At 39.5% G+C, this 19793-nt stretch overlaps 1 protein-coding gene across 2 annotated transcripts; it reads left to right on the top strand.

The window, feature by feature from the left end:
• The first annotated feature begins 8763 nt into the window (after positions 1-8763).
• On the top strand, positions 8764-18698 carry LOC112173742. Of its 2 annotated transcripts, XM_040508059.1 has the most exons (3): positions 8764-8816; positions 9008-9056; positions 16449-18698. In XM_040508059.1, the coding sequence occupies exon 3, from the start codon at positions 16542-16544 to the stop codon at positions 18435-18437; it is 1896 nt and encodes a 631-aa protein (XP_040363993.1). In that variant the 5' UTR covers positions 8764-8816; positions 9008-9056; positions 16449-16541; the 3' UTR covers positions 18438-18698. The 2 variants fall into 2 exon arrangements, with proteins under 2 accessions (XP_040363993.1, XP_024167194.1); XM_024311426.2 differs by lacking the exons at positions 8764-8816; positions 9008-9056 and adding an exon at positions 15600-15679.
• The last annotated feature ends 1095 nt before the right edge of the window (positions 18699-19793 follow it).

Below are 19793 nucleotides of genomic sequence, written 5' to 3'. Positions count from 1 at the left end.
ACAGAAGTCCAGCAAGTTGCGGTTCCGCCAGCAACCTCTGATGCGTGCTACCCGGCACTCTTCCTCACGAGTTAAGTTGTACCGCAACCCCGCTGCACAAACAGGTCATCATCAGTAGAGTACACACAAAAAAAAAAAAAAAAAACAGAAACCACGCCAGTCGTGTTCAGCGGAAACAACAAACAACCTCGGATGGGCTGAAATTCTGACTTAATTCTAAATGACGGCTCCCCCTCGTTAGCCCCCGCCTGGTACTCCCATCCCGCTGTGGCAACGCAAAACGAGCCCCGCCAGTACGACATAGAGTCCTGCAGGTTTTCGATCAGCTTGGGCGCTCCTTGCCGACGGCTGAGGTTTACTTGCCCTCTACAACCCTGGCCCTTCACGTACACCAGTTCATAGAAATACAACACCTCCGCCATGGTCCGTCCTTCGCAACCAGACAACCGCCACAATGAGTTCAGCGACAGCAGTAACCACCACATGTTGGGGCACACTTGCCCAAAGGCGATGCCGAACTCGCACAGCAGAATCTGAAGGTTGGGCACTAGCGGGAGGGTTACTCCCTCACGGAATATGGCCTCGTGCACCGCGGCATGGCCCACAGGCAAAATCGAAGCTCTCTCCTCTGCCGACGGTGGACGTAGCTTCACTGCCCCGGGCAACCGGAACACCCGCTTCATTCGGTTGACGGCAACCGCTGTCATCCTACCTCCCGCCTCGTCAACGGGAGTGCCGTCCTCGAACACCCACGCAGACTCGGTATCCTCCCCCGTGTCACCTCCCCCGCCAGCGGAACCGCTGGCGGCACTATTACTTTCTAGCCACTCTTCATGCAAAGTATGCGCAGCGGCAGCCTCCCCAGCCCTAGAACTCTCCGGACGCGACGCACGACCCATATCTACGTCCCATGGAATGGTCTGTAGCGGCTCGACTTCTAGCGGTTCTGGCAGTGAGGTTCCTGCACGGGCAGACGGACGCAACGAATCAATAAAATTTCTATCCGCCGCGCTGAACGACACTTCAGATCCGGAATCCTCACTACTCGAGATCTCTATGACGTCGGCCATCCCAAAAACCCTAAAACCCAAATCAGTTAGCTCACACAGGATCTAACCTATCCCTATAACAGTTAGTGCCCAAGAACATCAACAACACTCAACCCAGAAAATGCCAAAACAAGAACAAACCGACTAAAACCCAGATTCGACCATCTAGAAAAGCCCTAACAACCCCAATTGTCAATCACAACCACCCTTCCCCAAACCCACTCACACCCTCACAGTACGTTGACATAACATATCACAGAAAAACCCAGAAATCCAACTACGCAGACACCCAATCAAACAGGAAAAAGACCAGATTACCAACCTTGACAGTGGAGCCTCTGACAGCAGTGTGCACACTACTCTTCGCAGCCGGAGATCGTCTGTTCGTCCACGCGCAAGAACTCGCCGATATCGCCTCGCCTTTCTTCTCCGATCTCAAACATAGAACACTTGAAGACGACGAGGGCACTGTTCGAAGTTTAGAGCAGTGCCAAATATGCGCCCTTCCCCCCCCTTTTATGTCAACGTCAAACAATCCCACGCCGTCCGTTTAAAAAACGACATCGACTGCCAGCCGTACGCGTGTCCAACAGCTGCAGTTACTCTCCGGATTAACCGAGGCGTCGCCTCGGTTACGAAATCCATCATTACTCGACATTAATGACGAGGAGACGGCTCGACGAAGGAGACACGCCTCCGCACGCTAACCCTTTAGGGGCTTGCCACGTGTCCACCACCATCAGGCGAAGCGTCCGACAGAAGCCACAACTTTTGGGTAAAAGGCTCCAAGTATCGAAGTCCGCTGAGCGAAACTGATTATACGCATTTATATGCGTGTAATTATATCTAAAACACTAGAATTAAGCTAATCCTCATGTCAATTAATATGTAATTAATCTATTTTTATTTACTTTGTAGAAAATAAGCGGAATTGCGGAAACGAGAGAAAATGGTGCGAAATTGGAGCAAATTGGAGTTTCCGACAAAAGAACGAAAAAGTCAACGCGGGTCAACCGTAGTCAACACCATCAAGGGAGCGGAATCAAACCATCTCTGATAATGTGTGGAAGTGCGTTGAGGAAGAAGAGAAGAAAGAAAAAAATGGGGAAAAGAAAAGAAAAGAAAAGAAAATAATGCAGCTTAATTAATTAAGTTAATTAATCACTTGATTAATTAGCTTAATTAATCAAGCTTTGGTTGAACTGTAGAAGCCATGCACGTGTAGGGGGAGGGGAGCCACAGCCGCTTAATTATGGTTCAATTAATCAATAGGTGCAGCCATTCAATTTTTGACACGTAGCAACCTTAGCTCCTCTCTTCTCTGCAAAGATGACTCTCACCTCACATGCTTTCACGTGCCTATTTAACCCTCAGACTGCAGCACCATATATAATGATCCCTTCACTCTTCCACAGAGAACCCTATTCCCAGGGAGGACGACTCTCTTTCTCTCAGACACCAACAACAGTAGCCGCACCCTCTCTCTCTCACTCCACACCATTTTCCTCTACACCAAGAACTTCCTCACCAAGATCCACTCCACCTCACCAAGATCCATTTTCCTCCTCACTAAGATTATTTTTCTCCTCACCAAGATCCACCATCACCTCAACAAGATTCACCACACCAAAATTCCATCAAATCCTCATCAATTTCTCAAGGGATTTCAAGAGGCATCAAGATTTGAGATTGGGTATAGTGGGAAGCCATCAATCAAGGCTTGTCATAATTGCTCCATAGCAATTTGTGACTTGTTCTTGTTACTTCTCACTCTTCTTCACCTTTACCTATTTAATTGATGAATATTGTTGTTGATTTGTGGATGGGTTGTGAGTAGTCTATTTAGGAAGCTAGGGTTTGAGCCCTATCATGGATTTAATGTAATAAATATGTTTTGATTTAATGGTTTTCAATTTCGTGTTTGGCGTATGTTCTATTCTATAATATTTGGCTTAGATGCATGCTTAGGAGCTTGATTAACTCTTGAATGTGTAGATGATGAGCATGTCTAGAACAAATTAGGGGACCTAATCACTTCTCTAATTTATGGCTAGGACACTTGTTTAGAACATGGTTAGATACAATACCAATTTCGATTGCCGTATTGGCTAGTTTGGGAACCTTGATTTTAGGACTCTTCGCCTTTTGGTGCAACTAGAGGCCCTAACAAGGCTCTAGATTGTCCCAATTGAGTTTCTACGACCCTTGATCCGGAGTAGAAATACCCTTTAAGGAATCTATTGACCCATGAGCCTTGAAAAGCCTTGGGTACGGTTCTTGATGCCACTATGAATTGAACGACCATTGTCGGAATATGTTTATGCATTAGATTTGGCTAGGAGGATACCCTAGTGACCTAATTTCCATTTCTTGATTAGTTTCTATTATCTCAAGTTTTATTAGCTACTTTAATTTTCAATTGTCAATTTATTTTTCAAAATCAAAAATCAAATTTCACAAACCACTTTCATTGTCAATACCATTTGGTTGTGGGTTTCCGCATTCACTTGTGATTCTCTTGACCCATGTTAGGCTTGGTTGTTCTGAGCCGGGCATGTAAATAGCTTGGTGCTATTTTTAGGTTTTGTTTGTTAAGTTGTTGGTGACTTAGTAATCGGCATAACCAAGGATTGAAGTTAGCTTTTCAATCCCCGTGGTACGATAATTTCGGGTTCAAATATTTCCCACTTCTTTGATGACCGTGCCCTTATTGCGCGTAAATTGCATTTAAGCACACAAATCAGAAACCCCGCTAGCGGAACTTCTCACTTGTCAAACTCCAAGTATCGAAGTCCGCTGAGCGAAACCCCGCTAGCGGAACTTCTCACTTGTCAGGCTCCAAGTATCGAAGTCCGCTGAGCGAAACCCCGCTAGCGGAACTTCTCACTTGTCAGGCTCCAAGTATCGAAGTCCGCTGAGCGAAACTGATTATACGCATTTATATGCGTGTAATTATATCTAAAACACTAGCTAGCGGAACTTCTCACTTGTCAGGCTCCAAGTATCGAAGTCCGCTGAGCGAAACCCCGCTAGCGGAACTTCTCACTTGTCACCCTCCAAGTATCGAAGTCCGCTGAGCGAAACCCCGCTAGCGGAACTTCTCGCTTGTCATCCTCCAAGTGTCGAAGTCCGCTGAGCGAATTCCCGCTAGACTTCCACTTGACAAAAACAGCCCCGGCTATACATGGCACTGCCGGCAGAGCCCTCTCCATCTTGCAAACCCCGTGCGTTGCTGAGCACAGTTCCGCTCAGTAACCACGGCCGAACAGATCTACCCGACGCTGTTTTCCTGCTGCATCCAGCGGGGGGTATCCGCCAGCGGCAGATCCCGAGGCTACGCCTCATTCTGACAACGACCGCCACGCGGCGTCACTGTCAGATCGTCCCTACGGGACACGGGGACTTGTCAACAGTCTACGATGACCCTGATCAGGTACGTTGACCCCCGCCACTTGGGTACTAAGATTGGGCTCGCTACCCAACACCTTCTGCTCCGCGCAGCTTCTCCTCAACAAACAATTTGCCGACCATCCGGAGGTCTGTCTTGGCTAGGGAGTGGGGGACTCCCTGGCGGGCCTAGCAGGGGCCCACCCGAAAGGGTATAAAGCGTTTGCTCAGTAAATCCATGGTTGACAACGCACTGACGCTAATTATGCTGTTGCAAGTCTAGCGGAAGTAACGCTTCACACCGCTGATCAACTCCCCAACCAAGATTGCCCTCCTTGACTGGGGACTTGGGGAACTTGTACCTACATGTGCTAGAACGAGCATAATTAGCTATAATGAGCCACGCTCATTGTACCGCCGGAGGTACCGAATCTCACCAAGGGGATGACCTGCGAAGTCACGGCCAGGCGGGCTACCGCTCGAGCCCCGGACCGCCCCCAGATCACCGCTGACGCGCCGCCACGCGCCGCGTCAAGATAGCATCAGAAGCCCCTGACGCTGGGAATCGAAGCACATCAGTCCCACATCGGAAACAAGAAGAAGATCAACCTCTTCCTCACCCATAAAAGGTTCTCTCCTCTCTCCTCATTAATTACGCAATTACTACTCATTTATTGTTATGCTGCGCATATACAGTGACTGACTTAGGCATCGGAAAAGTGAAGACCCCCCAACGCGGTCTCCCTCTGATGCCCTGTCTATCGTGTTGCAGTAACAGGAATCACCTAATCCTAGGAGTAGCGGTCCGCCCACCGGACCCGCGTTAAACAAGGAATCGGCTACCGCCGAACTTGAGCATTAACATGCACTATCATTAATACCCACCCAGATTATCAATCTTCTAATTCCTCTTTCTTTGTCTCGTTTCCTCTATATCTTTTCCTTCCCCCTCGTAATCCACCCTTCTACTCTATAATCAGAGCTATACCATGTTTTCCCTCAAAACCACCCACACTCTTAAACAATGGATCAATGAGAAGTGTCCATTGAAAATCTACTAAACTACACAATCAAATCAAACAACCGGCCCCTTCACAATTCCTTAGTACCTAGCTAAGAGCAATTAAGAAACAAAGATTTCAGAAACCCAATCATATGATCATATTAGACACCCAATAAAGAAAAAGAAATAACACAGAACAAGAACGAAACCCAATCATATGATCACCAGATTACCTTAAGATCGAGAGAGAGTGAGAGAGAATATATATAATCAAACCTTCCTAGCACCGCTCAATTGCCCAAATACCCAATAATCAGATTCACATGCAACCCAACATTCACTAGCCATATCCATAGAATATCAACTATCCGAACACTTCAGAATGAAGAGAGATTGAGAGTTAAGTGGAAAGAGAGGTGATTACCTGAGTGATCCTTTCAATGACCCAAGGCAGGAACCCGAACCCTTATCTTCCCAAGTACTCGAACCGAATCCCTTAATAACAACGAAAAAGGATTAGAGATAGGGTTTCAATTCAATAAGCAAAAGAATCAATCTAATCTGCAAGATGTATCATACATTTATCAATTCTTGTCGGACCCCCAATTCTTCTCGACATTTCCTTCAGCATTCCCAAAATTTTCAAATCCAAGTGAAACTGGCGAAGAACATCATCAGCAACAATTTGGGTATTGGGTATTGTTTCTGAGAATGAAAGATGAGATTTCGGGTTTAGGGCTATCTACCATCAAACTTTCAATTGGATTTGATTTTGGTTTGGGTTTTGGTGAGGCATGAGTGAAGATGAGCTAAGTTTTGGTTTTGTGAGACGCGACTGAATAGGTCAGGTTTCAAGAGGAGTGATGAGGTCGGGTTTGTGTCGGGAGAGGAAGCTATCGATCAAGAGGAGTGATGAGCTAGGTCGGGTTTGTGTGAGGAAGCTATCGAGAGGAGTGATGAGCTAGGTCGGGTTTGTGTCGAGAGAGGATTTGGTTTTGGTTTTGTTTTGTTATTTTTTTTGTTTAAGTGTTAGGGTTTCAAGCCCATTTGGACATGCCCTATCAATTTAGACAAGGACTCACACAACAGAAATTAAAAGTAATGAGGTATGAATGCACGAGTTTTAAATTTGGGATTTGTCCAAGTTAACTTGACTTCCCCATTTGGGGAGTTGGGGATAAATGGTGGTGGGAAATCTCCCTCCCTTTTGTCAAATATTTGATCAGACCACAGTTATATTATTTCTCATCGTCTGATCAATACAAGTTGGAGAAAATTTTGGGTTTCATATGGGGTCTAGCACCACTAACAAGGTGGGAAACTTGCCGCTCAATTTTTTGAGCATCACACAACAGTTTTTATCTTAAACATCGTATGAACTAATTTTTAAGTCCCTATCACACAACAACTCTTACAGAAATGACGTCTGAAAAAAAAAAATTCAATCACACGACAGAAAATTGCATACTGTCGTGTGAAAGGTGTTGTCTGATTCAATTTATGTAGTAATGATCCCCTTTAAAAATAATACCTGAAACAAAATAGTGTTGTATTTAAAGAGCAGCGCCGAAGAAACATTTGGCCTAAAATACAAACACAATGTAAAATCCAACAATATATATTAACCCCAATAAGTAGTCTTTTTCATGCATGGTAATTTGTCCAATAAAAATCAATGTGTCATGTACTACTCAATTGAAAATTTCCAAATTAATCTCAAGATGGGACAAAAGCAGCAAAACTAATTAACCAGATAATTAGTCCGACATATCCGAATTAATTACGTTCTTGTATGATCTCTCTAAGGGTGTTCAAGGCATTTAGCATTCAAAACTACCTAGATATATCACAAAACCAAGTTGAATCCCAATAGGTTCAAAGCAACCAAATTCATCCAAACAAATCCTTCCACAATTGCAAAATTCAGATCTTTCATTGGGTTCTTTACTCATTGAACTTGTTCACAAGATATATTGAAAGAAATTAACACGCAATCACATATATTCAATCTCTACATAATTTGGATTATGAACTGTTTGCGGGTAATAGTTGGTTGTAAACTTGTAATCAAGATTTACATTATAAATTAAACAGCTTTAACTCCTTAAAAATGGTGTTAATTAGTAAAGTATGTTCGATGAAAATGACATTCAAAGTTGACAGATTTTCAAATAGATGAACACAATATTTCCAATCTTTTTACTTTGATCATTTTATTTTTACAAAAGGAAGTTACAAATAATAAAATACTCATAAAAACATGATAGAAAGATGGTAGATATCTCACATAATTTTTTTTTTGAGTTAAATAATGGTTTCATTCATAGTAACACAGGCCAGAATGGCACAGTACATAGCTCCCACTAGGGAGGATATGTGTCATTACACTTAAAACAATTCCGCTCCTTTTCAGAAGCCTAGTAGAATAACATAATTCTAAACTAAAAATAATAACAGACAAAGTTCCTGGTGCCAATACGTTCAATTGCGGTACACCAAAGAATTTTGCACCTAGATGTGTAGAATCAACGATCATTCTGTAGGCAAAATAGGAAAGCTATGGTCCCTAAAAAAAATTAGGGAATTATTGAAAGTAAACAAAACTACTAACATAGGATCGTGAAAAAAAAAACGAGAAATAATCTCACATACTCATACCGCTGATAGCACTAGAAACAGAAACCAAAAAAAAAAATACACACTCTAAAACTATGGCAATAAAATATGTAAACACGGAACTTATACAAACTGACTCAGAGGCACTTCAAAAAAAGATTAAATAAAAGAGGATAAATGATCTCTACTTTGACTAATTTTTTTTTTCTTCCATAAATTATCTTTGATACAAATCAAGTCATTGAAAAAAGACTTATATGTGCCGTTAAATTCAGATCACATGCATTTCACTGTGACTATATTTATATATCCAGGTTGTTACTCCACAAATCATTATATTAAGTGCGTACACCACACATGATTTACAATGAGACATTAATACATTTACAGCACACATACACCAAGAGGAAGGAGCGGCCATTCCAAAGAATTAATTAAGAACCCAGTAAACAACCCAAGGAAGAAGGAAAAAAACAACATACTGGGAAGGAGAAACTCCAGAACCCAGAAACTGAAAATATATAAGCTAAACAAGCACACTAACAGGGGAACCACCACAGGTGGTTGAGTTGATAAGTGTAACAACCGGGGTAAAAAAAAAAAAAAGCTTGTTTAAGGGCTTTTTGGTATTTGGCCGCTAGGTAGGAGGGTTTATTGCCATCGTGATTTTCTGATTTCACTGTTGGGGTTTTTGATAGACACAGAAGACGGAGTTAGGGATTTGGGGGAAAGAAGAGGAACTTCAAGATTGGGTGCCAAAGGTAAATTCGTGCTCAAATCCCCTTAATAAGGCTTCATTGTGTATTTTAGACGCATTCGATTAATTCTACGTTTGGATATATGGAATTGCCATCATTTTAAGGTCTTTCAATGAAATCCAAATCTGGGTATTCTAGTGATGAATTCTGGGAGATGACATTAATTACTCATGGAATTCATATAATTGTCTTAGGCTGAGAAGGTTGGTGGGGATTTGAGGGGGGTGCTTAGCCTACATTACAGTAAGTGATCTTTACCTTAGCTGGTGTTTCCTTTCAGTTGTTAAATTTGGGTTTATTGAAATGCTTCCGCTCAGCTTGAGGTAGGGAATCAAGTTAATTGTTTGATTTCTGGAAGTGTGGGATATTTGAGTTATGCTGGAAATTCTAATATGGATCAAGCATGCCGTTTTTTTTTTTTTTTGTGTTCGATGCAAGTCATGATATACAATTTTGTTCTATTGAATTTTCAGACTACTGTCTTCTTGGCAATGAAGCACTGTTCTGCATAATTACAAGTATAGAGGTGTTTTCCTTATTTTACAGGCACTGCACTATACTAAAATCATAGTTAGCACTCATGTATAATCATATAATTATCATAAGGAAGCATGCCGTTAGCTAAACTTCTATGCTCTGCACAATTTACTTACACACACACACACATATTTATTTACATAGACACACGCCTACTCCATACATGTCTGTATATTCAATATTTGCAGCTCGGCAAGACTCCTGTTGCTCTATTCTTGAAGTACTGTTAAGGTTGACTATGTTGTTTTAGACACCTAACCACAGGGTAAGTGTGGGTTATGGACCCGACCACGGGGGTAAACGTGGGTAAGAAATGTCTGGCGCCAGAATCAATCTTTGGTATTACTTTGGACCCGACCACGGGGTGTTATGTGGGTATTGGACCTAACCACCGGGGTTAAGGGTGGTCATAGTTTAACCATTGTCAATTTGAGATCACTTGTCACACTATATATATATAGTAAGAATTCTATGAGACTTTTAAGCTTTCATTTATGCTTTCTACCTTACAGCCTTCGTTTTTATCTTAATTGGTGGAGTCTTTCCTTCTTTTATTCCTTGCCATGCTTGATCCAGCTAGTTAAGATAAAGTTTGCTTACTGGGCTCCTGAGCTCATCGACGTATATTTCTTTCTCTTATTATTCTTAGATATAGGGCTGGGCACGGGCCGGGACGAGCCGGTTACTGAGTGATACCGAACCCGATCCCGAAAATATATTTCGGTATGGGTCGGGACGGGATTTTGATTTTCCAAAGGTGGTACCGACGGTACCGAAACCGAACAGGTTCGGTACGGGCCCGGGTCGGGTTCGGTACTTAAGCTTCTTTTTTTTTTTTAATGAAAAAATGATCATGCTCTCATTTGGAACTGGAAGGCAGTCTAGGTTGGCTCTAGCCATGAATTACAGCCAACTGAACAACATGAAAAGTAGAAAAGTAGGCGTGTGTCTCCATGAAAACTATAAAAGAAACTGAGAGGAATAAAGGGCCACAAAGAGGGAGGGAGTGATGCGAAAAGGGGGAGCTGCACGTGGTCTCCATGACCCATATTCCAAGATAAGACAGACAAGATATATATATATATATATATAATATATATATATATATATAAATCGGTCCGGGCCGGGGCTATTCGGTATTTAAAACATTAATACTGATCCCGTCCCGTTTTATTCAGTTCGGTACGGGCCGGGCCGAATAGTGATTTTCATATTTTTGATACCGTCCCGTCCCACCTATTTTCGGTACGGGTTCGGTATTTCGGTTTTACCTGCCCAGCCCTACTTAGATATAGAGGAAGAGGACGTAGCAGGTGACAAAAAGTATCGGCATAGAGCGGCTAGTCGGTCTGAGGAATTAGAATAATACCTTGCCAAGCTATAGCTGCGTGGAAGGGTGCGTGAGAATAGCTAATTGCACGTTTTTGCCAATTTGTGACATGGAGAGTTTATTTATTTATTTTTAGGATTTCCCTTCCATACGAAGTTTCGTGGCTATGTTTCTATTGCAAGGATTATTTATTAAGGAGATTACTTACTGTGTCGTTTTTGTTAAGGGTGTAGTTTAAAGAATTTCTTATGCAAATTCATTGGTTAGGCCTAGCTTGCTTCTGTCATTCATTAAGTTTATAGCAAGCGGTCGTTGTCTCATCCGGTTTGGGGCGTGACAATAAGAGCCTACAGGTGTGGAATCCCCAAACCCGGGATCGAATTCCGCCAACGCTGATTGGATTTAAATCACAATCTATTCTTGATGGCCAGGAAAGCAAAAACGTTCGAACGTGATCTCACCGCACGGATTAGTATTTAGGCCTAAGAACCTTTTGAGGAACCTTGTAATCTCGATAAAAAGCACACTAACAAGGGAGGACATTCCATGCTTGAGCAACTTTTACCCTGGCTTCAGTAGTCAATGGATTTGACAGACAGAGCATAATCTACTTCTGACAGTAGTAAATATACCCTTCAAAATAACAGAAGGAGCTAGCGTTTCGTTTGCTAGCAAACTACGATTGTTACTGCTCATTTGATAGTTTTCTCAAGGGCCTTTGACGGCTCATTTCTCGATCAGTTCTCACAGTGCAACAATCATAAGTCCTATTCATTTAAGCATCGCAAGAGAACCTTTAGTAAATAAGCTCCCACCTAGTGCACAATCATCTGACTGGTAATGGTCAAATTAATCTACGGTACTAATTAATCACGTCTATCAAATGCTGAGTTTCATACACTACGAACGTGCTAGCTGACACACTTGATTAGCTTTCATTTTTAACCGATTATCCGAATTATGATTAATTAAGATCTGATGCATCTCCATATATAATTATATTGTGCCTGCATTGTGTTAGAGTTTCAGAATACAATACTTAGCGAGTGGGTGGGGAGTGGTGAGTGGCTTAAGTCTTAAGTCACGTACGATTACGAGTCAATTACAACACATTTAATCTTGTGTGCGCTACTTTTGATGCGCATATTTTTACAGATGAAGTTTAGTCTCGTTTGACTAGCGGATGTGAGGTCTTGAGAAAGGAAATTTATTAATTTTTTATATTTGTACGCACAAAGGAGAAATTTTAAATATACACCTAAATTACTTTAGTACACGTTCCATACTCAATACACCACTCATTTAATTTTTTATCCTAATATTTACTAAATACACAACTCAAAATACTAAAAATATCTTTAATCTCTAAAACAATGATATATTCGATTATTTGACTATATTGAGGCTAACAATGCAAAAGTGAAAATGATAACTCATAAGATATGAATATAATGAAGTACCACTTCAACTAAATTCATGGAGTAGCTAACTTCTGGAATCCAATGGCATCGACATTAGTTAAAAGAACTTTTTTTTATTTTCTTCTGTTTTCTGCTTATTTTGAAAATTTCGGTCTATTATTGTCCAATTTATAATCAAATGTATTGGTCCTCTATTTGTATAGAGCTACTGCTGTATCCTAACTCCATCACGACATCAATCAATTGGAATTTGAAAAAAAAAATTGAACATTTGCAAGTTCTTTAAAATTCACAAGCTAGTAGCAGTGTGTGTGTGTGTGCGCACGAGCATATGCATAGGAATGTTATTTATTCAATATAGCATGCGAAATGAACATGCACTACTTGTTCAATATGGTCTGCAAGATGAAAACTACTTATTCAAAAAAATTAATACAAAACAAAACCTAAATAAATACAATAAATGTCTGTTGTAGAATAGAACATAGACGCGATTTAATTTTAATTTTTTTTCTAATACATAAATGTCTGCTTTGATCATTTAACCTACTTATAAAATCTAATTTGAAATAGAAAATAATAGGGATGTGTATTAAGTAGTTAGAGAGGGTGTATTTAAAATTTCTCAGCGCAAAGATATGAACAAGTTTCGTTGAGTAAATAAAATAGTTGGGGCAAAATAACTCTTCTTGTACCCTCAAGTGATTCAATTTTTTCCTACATAAATTAAAAATTTTCCAAATTTATAATGTCCAGCATTACTAAACATGAGAATTTTAATAGGAAAGCGAAATCCACACTCCGATCCATATATGTTTCTTTTTTTAGTATCTTAACATCATATTTTTACAATCACACTACAAAATGACAAAACTTAAGATACTAATAAAGAAAACATGGAGTATGGAGTGTGGACTGAAAATGGAAAGTGTGAGTTTCACTTCCCTACTAGAATTTTTAATATGTCCATAGAAAATGCAAAAAAAATATTTGATTTTCTTTTATGGAATCAAACGAGATCCATGCCAAGAGCAACAACATTCGAGCCGTAAAGTAAAATACTTCCGGCCTCTGAAAAGGAATATTAATAATATAAACAAATAATTCTTTAGTATAAAATATGGTTTATAACTGATAAGAACTACTTAATTTCTAACATCTAGCAATGCAGTAGGTATTATTCTTTTATATATGTTTTGGTCGAAGAGTAGAGCCTTATTTGGGTAGAGGCATTATTGATAAAGAGTACATTGGGAGATTGTTTTCTATGCACAAGCATGAGTAGCTGAAACCTCACGTCATAAAACTGCAGTATCATTCATGGCTTTAATTATGTTCCCACGTCGAAAATTAGTCTTCGTTTCACAATTTGAAATTTTATGTTAATTTTAAAATCAAATAAACGTAGACGTACGTTTATGATAATCAGCATTTGATGTATGAATTATTCTTTTTAACTCTACGAAGAAGTTAAAGTTCAACTCCTGCCTTCCCTAAAAGAGATGTAGATTTTAGTTACTATAATATTCATGAAGTTAAAAAATAAATAAAGAGTAATGTTAGGTGAACTACTTTTTAGGTATCAGCTGATATAGCATAAAATTTAATCTATTAGAGAATTTCGTTAATTGACATGATTGTGCTACATTAGTTATATGTAAGTGATATTCAAAAAATGGTTCACCTAATACTATTCATGACTAAAGACTATAGTATGGAGTAATATTATGTAAACTACTTTTATCACCTGCATCACCCTTTATGTGCACAAAGCCTAACCTATCTTGATGTGATTGTGTCATATCTCTATTGCTATATTGATGGGATCCAAGTGGTACTAAAAAATGTGATAGATGCGATCCATTACTCCAATTTTCTCTTGATCCTAGGAAACTTGTCATATCCGTCATGGATAACATTCTAATAATTTACGTTTTTTTGGATCTACCATCTTGTTTCCTTTTCATGAGCTTCCACCCGTGGTTTAAGTCCAAAGCAAACGACTTCTTAATTATGGGATTAGTACTTTACTGGTGATGTGTGTTCTGGGGATACGGATTAGGAATAAGTTTTTGTATATATTTAAAAAATAAGTACTTAATCCTAATTGGTATTTACGCTCAATTTTTATAGATAAACATGTATACTCGTAGTTACGTACGTACACCTATTTCTACATGCAGAGATGCAGACTAGCATGCCTACATAGTTTCTATTCTTAACGTTTGTAAACTCCTCTCGGGCTCTTCTTCTTTATTTTTTTTTTTTTTTCATTTGGTGAATAATAGCAAACTATTAGTTTTTTTTTTTTTGGTTCAGTAAACAATGTTAGTTCATTCTTCAAGTAATATAATAATATCAGCTTCTATAGTTCTGTTAGAGTACCCATTACATAAAGTAATGTAACCCAGATAGGGTTGCACCGCTCCATTTAGCCGCAACCAACGACTCTATGTCCTCCACAACATGGTCGTGCCAACCGGCTTTGCTTAGATCGACAGTTAACTCCCGCCACAGCCTATTACCATCCCTAATCTTTTGGATTGACATCCAAATCCCTACTAAGAGAGGTCCATATATATGGCTCAAAAGCTTTGTCGCCAATAGTCAAGACAATTAGATTTAGGTGACATGGAAGTGATGGAACCAGATGCTACAATTTTTGTTCCAAACTAAGAAACGACTAACCTAGACATGCAAATCAATGGGAGATACGAAGAAACAACGAACTTAATACCCCGACTTTGAAAGGAGGTACGATGAAAAGTGTCGCAATCCAGAGCACAAAGAGATAAAGAGTAACCACAAATCTCAGACGGGGCAATTCCCCTCTTCAACAATCGGAGTGGATGACTCTACGAACAAAGCACATTAGGACATGTCAAATTTAGTAATACCTTTTATAATTTTTCACCACTTAAGTTTTAGAGTATTGGAGGCGTGAAACTCCGTTGTTTAACAAGCTTTATTAGCAAGGCAATGTAATATTTTAGGTCAGACTCTTTAAAAACTTTTCTATTTTATATGATATTTCACACATCAAGTGCTGCTTTGAATTTTTCAAACGTTAATTTTGATAATAAAGGACACTTACTAATTGAAAAATACAGAACATAGCAGTAAAATTTCTCTTATTTTCATTTTTATTATATCTCGAATTGACAATGAAGGTACTGATGATGGAATAAAAGAGGTTGAACATAGTATTATTAGAATCTACTTTGAAATAATCTCTATGATCTGATAAAGAGAGTCAAGTGATCTTAGAATAATAACCAAATGATTCTTATATATTGAAATTCTTTTTAACCAATTTTTCATCCACCATCATTTATTCTACCATAAATTACGGGCATATTGCATAATTGTATCCAAAGAAAAGTCTTGCATAGTCGCATTATTTTTTTGCTTTCACATCGATAAGAACAATTATCCAATAAATTAATACCAATGAAACATCTTGGATGCCTATAAAAAGCCCTTAAACTATGACAAAGAGCCACACAGAAAAAGCCTAAAGCAGAAAACAAAAGATGGGCGTTCGATTCATCATCAGCTTCTACCTTCTGTTAGTAGTGGTAATCATCAGTTATCTCACTAATTTAGACTACTAGCTGCTTTTATATCATAAGCTTAACAGCAATTAGTAGCAACTATGCATGCACATTACTTTCCATTCAATATCTGCCTTAGTTAGCAACTACTATTTAATCTACACTAATGTAGTAGTGCATAGTGCATGTACATTCATGTATAGATTTTTTTGTGGAAAATAAATGTACGTTCTTAATATTTTACCCGTTCAAAAGAAAAATAGGATTCATTGGGAGGGATGTACTTCATTGAATTAATTTGAACTATTTGTACTAGTTTTGTTTGAGTATGTAAATCTATAAAAGAAGTGAGACCTATAACCTTGTGTACCACTTAAATAGGTTTCCAATATAATAGAAGTGAGACCACATTAAAAGTTTAACATAAGATGCATGGCACCTTTTTTTCTTCTTTTTCTTGAGAATTTGACATCAAGAGGTTACATCCATATATAATTCGGGTCATATCATAAAGAAGATGAGGTAGTAAAAACCACTTACACATATATATTAATACATAGTATATATATTAAGGCATGCAACTCATTCAGCTGCGAAACCAGCTTCTCTATTACAAGTTCATGTAATGCACTAATTTATTTATAAAAACTTTGTTCATTAATTACTTGAGTTTATATATCCAGCACTACTGATATGCCTCTGAATAGATTTATAATAATATTTCAGGGTCGAAAGAACTTGAACTTTGATAACCATGTATTAAACATTGCTATTTCTTTCTTTGAAATATTAGTGTCGTGAGGCCAATGGAGCAAGGAATGTACTCAAGCAGGAGCCAAAAGAAGAAGATGCACCATACATTACTAGTTATGGAATCGAAGAAGACATGAAAGAGGTCGGAGCACCTTACATAACTCAGTATGGTACAAAAGAAGGCAAAGTGGAACAGGTCGAAGCTCCTTACATAACTCAGTATGGTACAGAAGAAGGCAAAGTGGAAGTGGTCGAAGCTCCTTACATAACCGGGTACATTTCTGCGGAAGGCAACACCAAGGAAGTAGAGACGCCATACATAACAGGATATATTTCCGCACAAGACAAGAAGGGCACAAAGGAAGTGGAGGCGCCTTACATCACTGGATACATTTCCAAACGAGACACCAAGAGCACAAAAGATGTAGAGGCACCTTACATAACACAATATCAAAACAAAGAGGCTTCCTACAATACCCAGTATGGAACGAAAGAAGGAAAGAATAAGGTAGAGGAGCCTTACCTAACTGGTTACAAGACCACAAGGGAGTCGAAAGAGGTAGAAGCGCCTTACGTAACAGGGTACATTTCCGCACAAGGCACAAAGCTCAAGAAGGAGGTAGAGGCGCCTTACATAACCGGATACATTTCCGCACAAGGCAGCAAGCTCAAGAAAGAGGTAGAGGCACCTTACATAACCGGATACATTTCTACACAAGGCACAAATGGCAAGGAGGTAGAGGCGCCTTACATAACTGGATACATTTCCGCACAAGGCACAAAGCTCAAGAAGGAGGTAGAGGCGCCTTACATCACCGGATACATTTCCGCACAAGGAACAAAGGGCAAGAAAGAGGTAGAGGCGCCTTATATAACCGGATACATTTCCGCACAAGGCAGCAAGCTCAAGAAAGAGGTAGAGGCACCTTACATAACCGGATACATTTCTGCACAAGGCACAAATGGCAAGGAGGTAGAGGCGCCTTACATAACTGGATACATTTCCGCACAAGGCACAAAGCTCAAGAATGAGGTAGAGGCGCCTTACATCACCGGATACATTTCCGCACAAGGAACAAAGGGCAAGAAAGAGGTAGAGGCGCCTTATATAACTGGATATATTTCCGCACAAGGCACAAAGGGCAAGAAGGAAGTAGAGGCGCCTTATATAACCGGATATATTTCTGCACAAGGCGCGAAAAACTGCGAACATCAGAAGCATGCACATCCACCTTCCCAAAATGGAGCAAAGGATGTGGTTTCGGGTAAGGAGTTACCTATGGAACATCAACATCATGATCATATGCATGCACATTCATCATCCTCCCTGGATCATACTGAGGCACTCAAGCAAGGATTTTTTACTTTTGAGGATTTCTACAAAGGGAATGCACTGCCACTCAACTTCCCCAAACAAGACCATTCTCGTTTCTTGCCTAAAGCAACAGCCGATTCTATTCCATTTTCAACATCACAGCTCCCACACCTTCTCCAACTCTTCTCAACCCCACGCGACTCTCGTGATGCAAAACACATGGCCTGGACACTCGACCAGTGCGAACTGAAACCCATTAAGGGGGAGACGAAGTTCTGTGCTACTTCTCTAGAATCCATGATAGATTTTGTTCAAAAAATCATTGGTTCAGGGGTCAACTTCAATATTCTCTCTACCACCCACCCAGAAACCTCAACTGCCATCACACAAAAGTACACTATCTTGGATGAGCCCAAACAAGTCTTAGCTTCCAAAATGGTCTTTTGCCACCCGGTCCCTTATCCTTATGCTGTTTTCTTCTGCCACCACTTTGAGAACGATACCAAGTTCTTCAAGGTTTCACTGGGAGGCGAGAACGGAGATAAGGTGGAAGCCGTAGCTGTTTGCCACATGGACACTTCTGATTGGGACCCTAACCACAGTTTGTTTAGCTTATTGGGAATCAAGGCTGGTGCTTCTTCACCAGTGTGCCATTTCTTCCCTGGAAATCATCTAGTTTGGATTCCATCATCACCAACAACAGCTACCTTTTAAGCAGGTGGTAATTGCGCGCCTTGATCACCAGTCCTAGTTGTGTGTCTCGTATCATCTCCGTGTCGAATAATGATTACTCACCATGCATGTTCTGGTAATGTAATCAATTAGAATTCTGGTTTAGTGTTTTCAATTATTAGTAGATCTTGCTTTGGATTTGCTGTTTGTAAGAGATCGAGTACTGTTGTGTGTAAAATGACCTCAAGTACCTCGGCGTAGTCGTCTTTATGTACAAAGAAGTTGGAGCTTGTAATGATTTCATTTCTCAAATTTCTTTCTTCTTCTTTTTGCCCCCTTCAATTTCATCTTTTAATAGTTCTTTCTCAATTAACATGCGCATCGAAAACAATGATCACATGCATGGCCAACACAAAGATAAACTTCAGGAAGAAATAATCACATTAAAAGAGAACCAGCGCTTTCTCTTTAATTAGCTATGTTCATATTACATAATCCATATAACGCATATCAAACAGGCCTTAGATCCCCTGTCAAAAATAGAAAAAATGCCTTAGATCAGTGACAAAGGGCATTGAGAAATTTATATTATATTATATTATATATATATATATATATATAGACACACACACAAACTTTGACTAGGTTTAGACGTTTACATGAAACCCGTGATATGCAGAAAACAATGTCGACCTCTCGATTCATCCTCTTCTATCTTCTCTTAGTGGTACTGTAATGATCGATTTTCATCACTTCCTTAGCCTTGTAGCTTTTACCTCATCATAAATCTCACACCTCCATACACAGTTTGCAATTTTGCAACTTCTTTTCATCTTTATCCCTGCAAGCTTCTTTGAATTAATATCTCTACAAGTAGTTTTAAGACAAATTAACCTCTACAACGTCTTAATTATTATATGTTACAGAGCTCAGGTTTGTACAGAACTCCTTTTCAATCCTAAGCAAGGACTGAATGCAATCTTAAATGTGGACCATAACTAATTAGGATTCCAATCTAAATGCAACCTTCCTATAGGAATAAACTCTTTTTGTCGTACTAATTTTGTTTTTCCGTTTATTGTTGGCCTACCGACTCAGTCTCATTAGTCTGATCGATAATACAACTATTTCAATTATTCCATAATCATTCTGTAATATTAATTGTATATCTGAATTAAGATTATTACGGACATTTGTTTATTTTTAACAAATTAGATATGAACTCAACTCGTTAGACTACTAGGATTAATATAGTTATACATGCATGTTTGTGCTGATGAGTCTCCTTTATTGGGGGACTCTGTTAAACAACTGCTAGCTTTATATAAGTTGAGCACATCCCATGGGTTAAACTCCTGTATAAAAGTTGAGAGCCTCGTAACTCTTTTAACACAAGTT

This window comes from Rosa chinensis, chromosome 6 (genome assembly GCF_002994745.2).
Source record: "Rosa chinensis cultivar Old Blush chromosome 6, RchiOBHm-V2, whole genome shotgun sequence".
Lineage (NCBI taxonomy): Eukaryota > Viridiplantae > Streptophyta > Magnoliopsida > Rosales > Rosaceae > Rosa > Rosa chinensis.
The sequence above is the reverse complement of the archived record's forward strand: the minus strand, read 5'-3'. Positions and strand labels throughout refer to the sequence as shown.

Bases quoted from the DNA above. Each gene is read 5' to 3' on its own strand.
- LOC112173742 (XM_024311426.2), top strand. From the start codon at position 15,635: ATGGGCGTTCGATTCATCATCAGCTTCTACCTTCTGTTAGTAGTG. The intron at 15,680-16,448 runs GTAATCATCAGT...TTGAAATATTAG, and splicing joins TCTACCTTCTGTTAGTAGTG to TGTCGTGAGGCCAATGGAGC.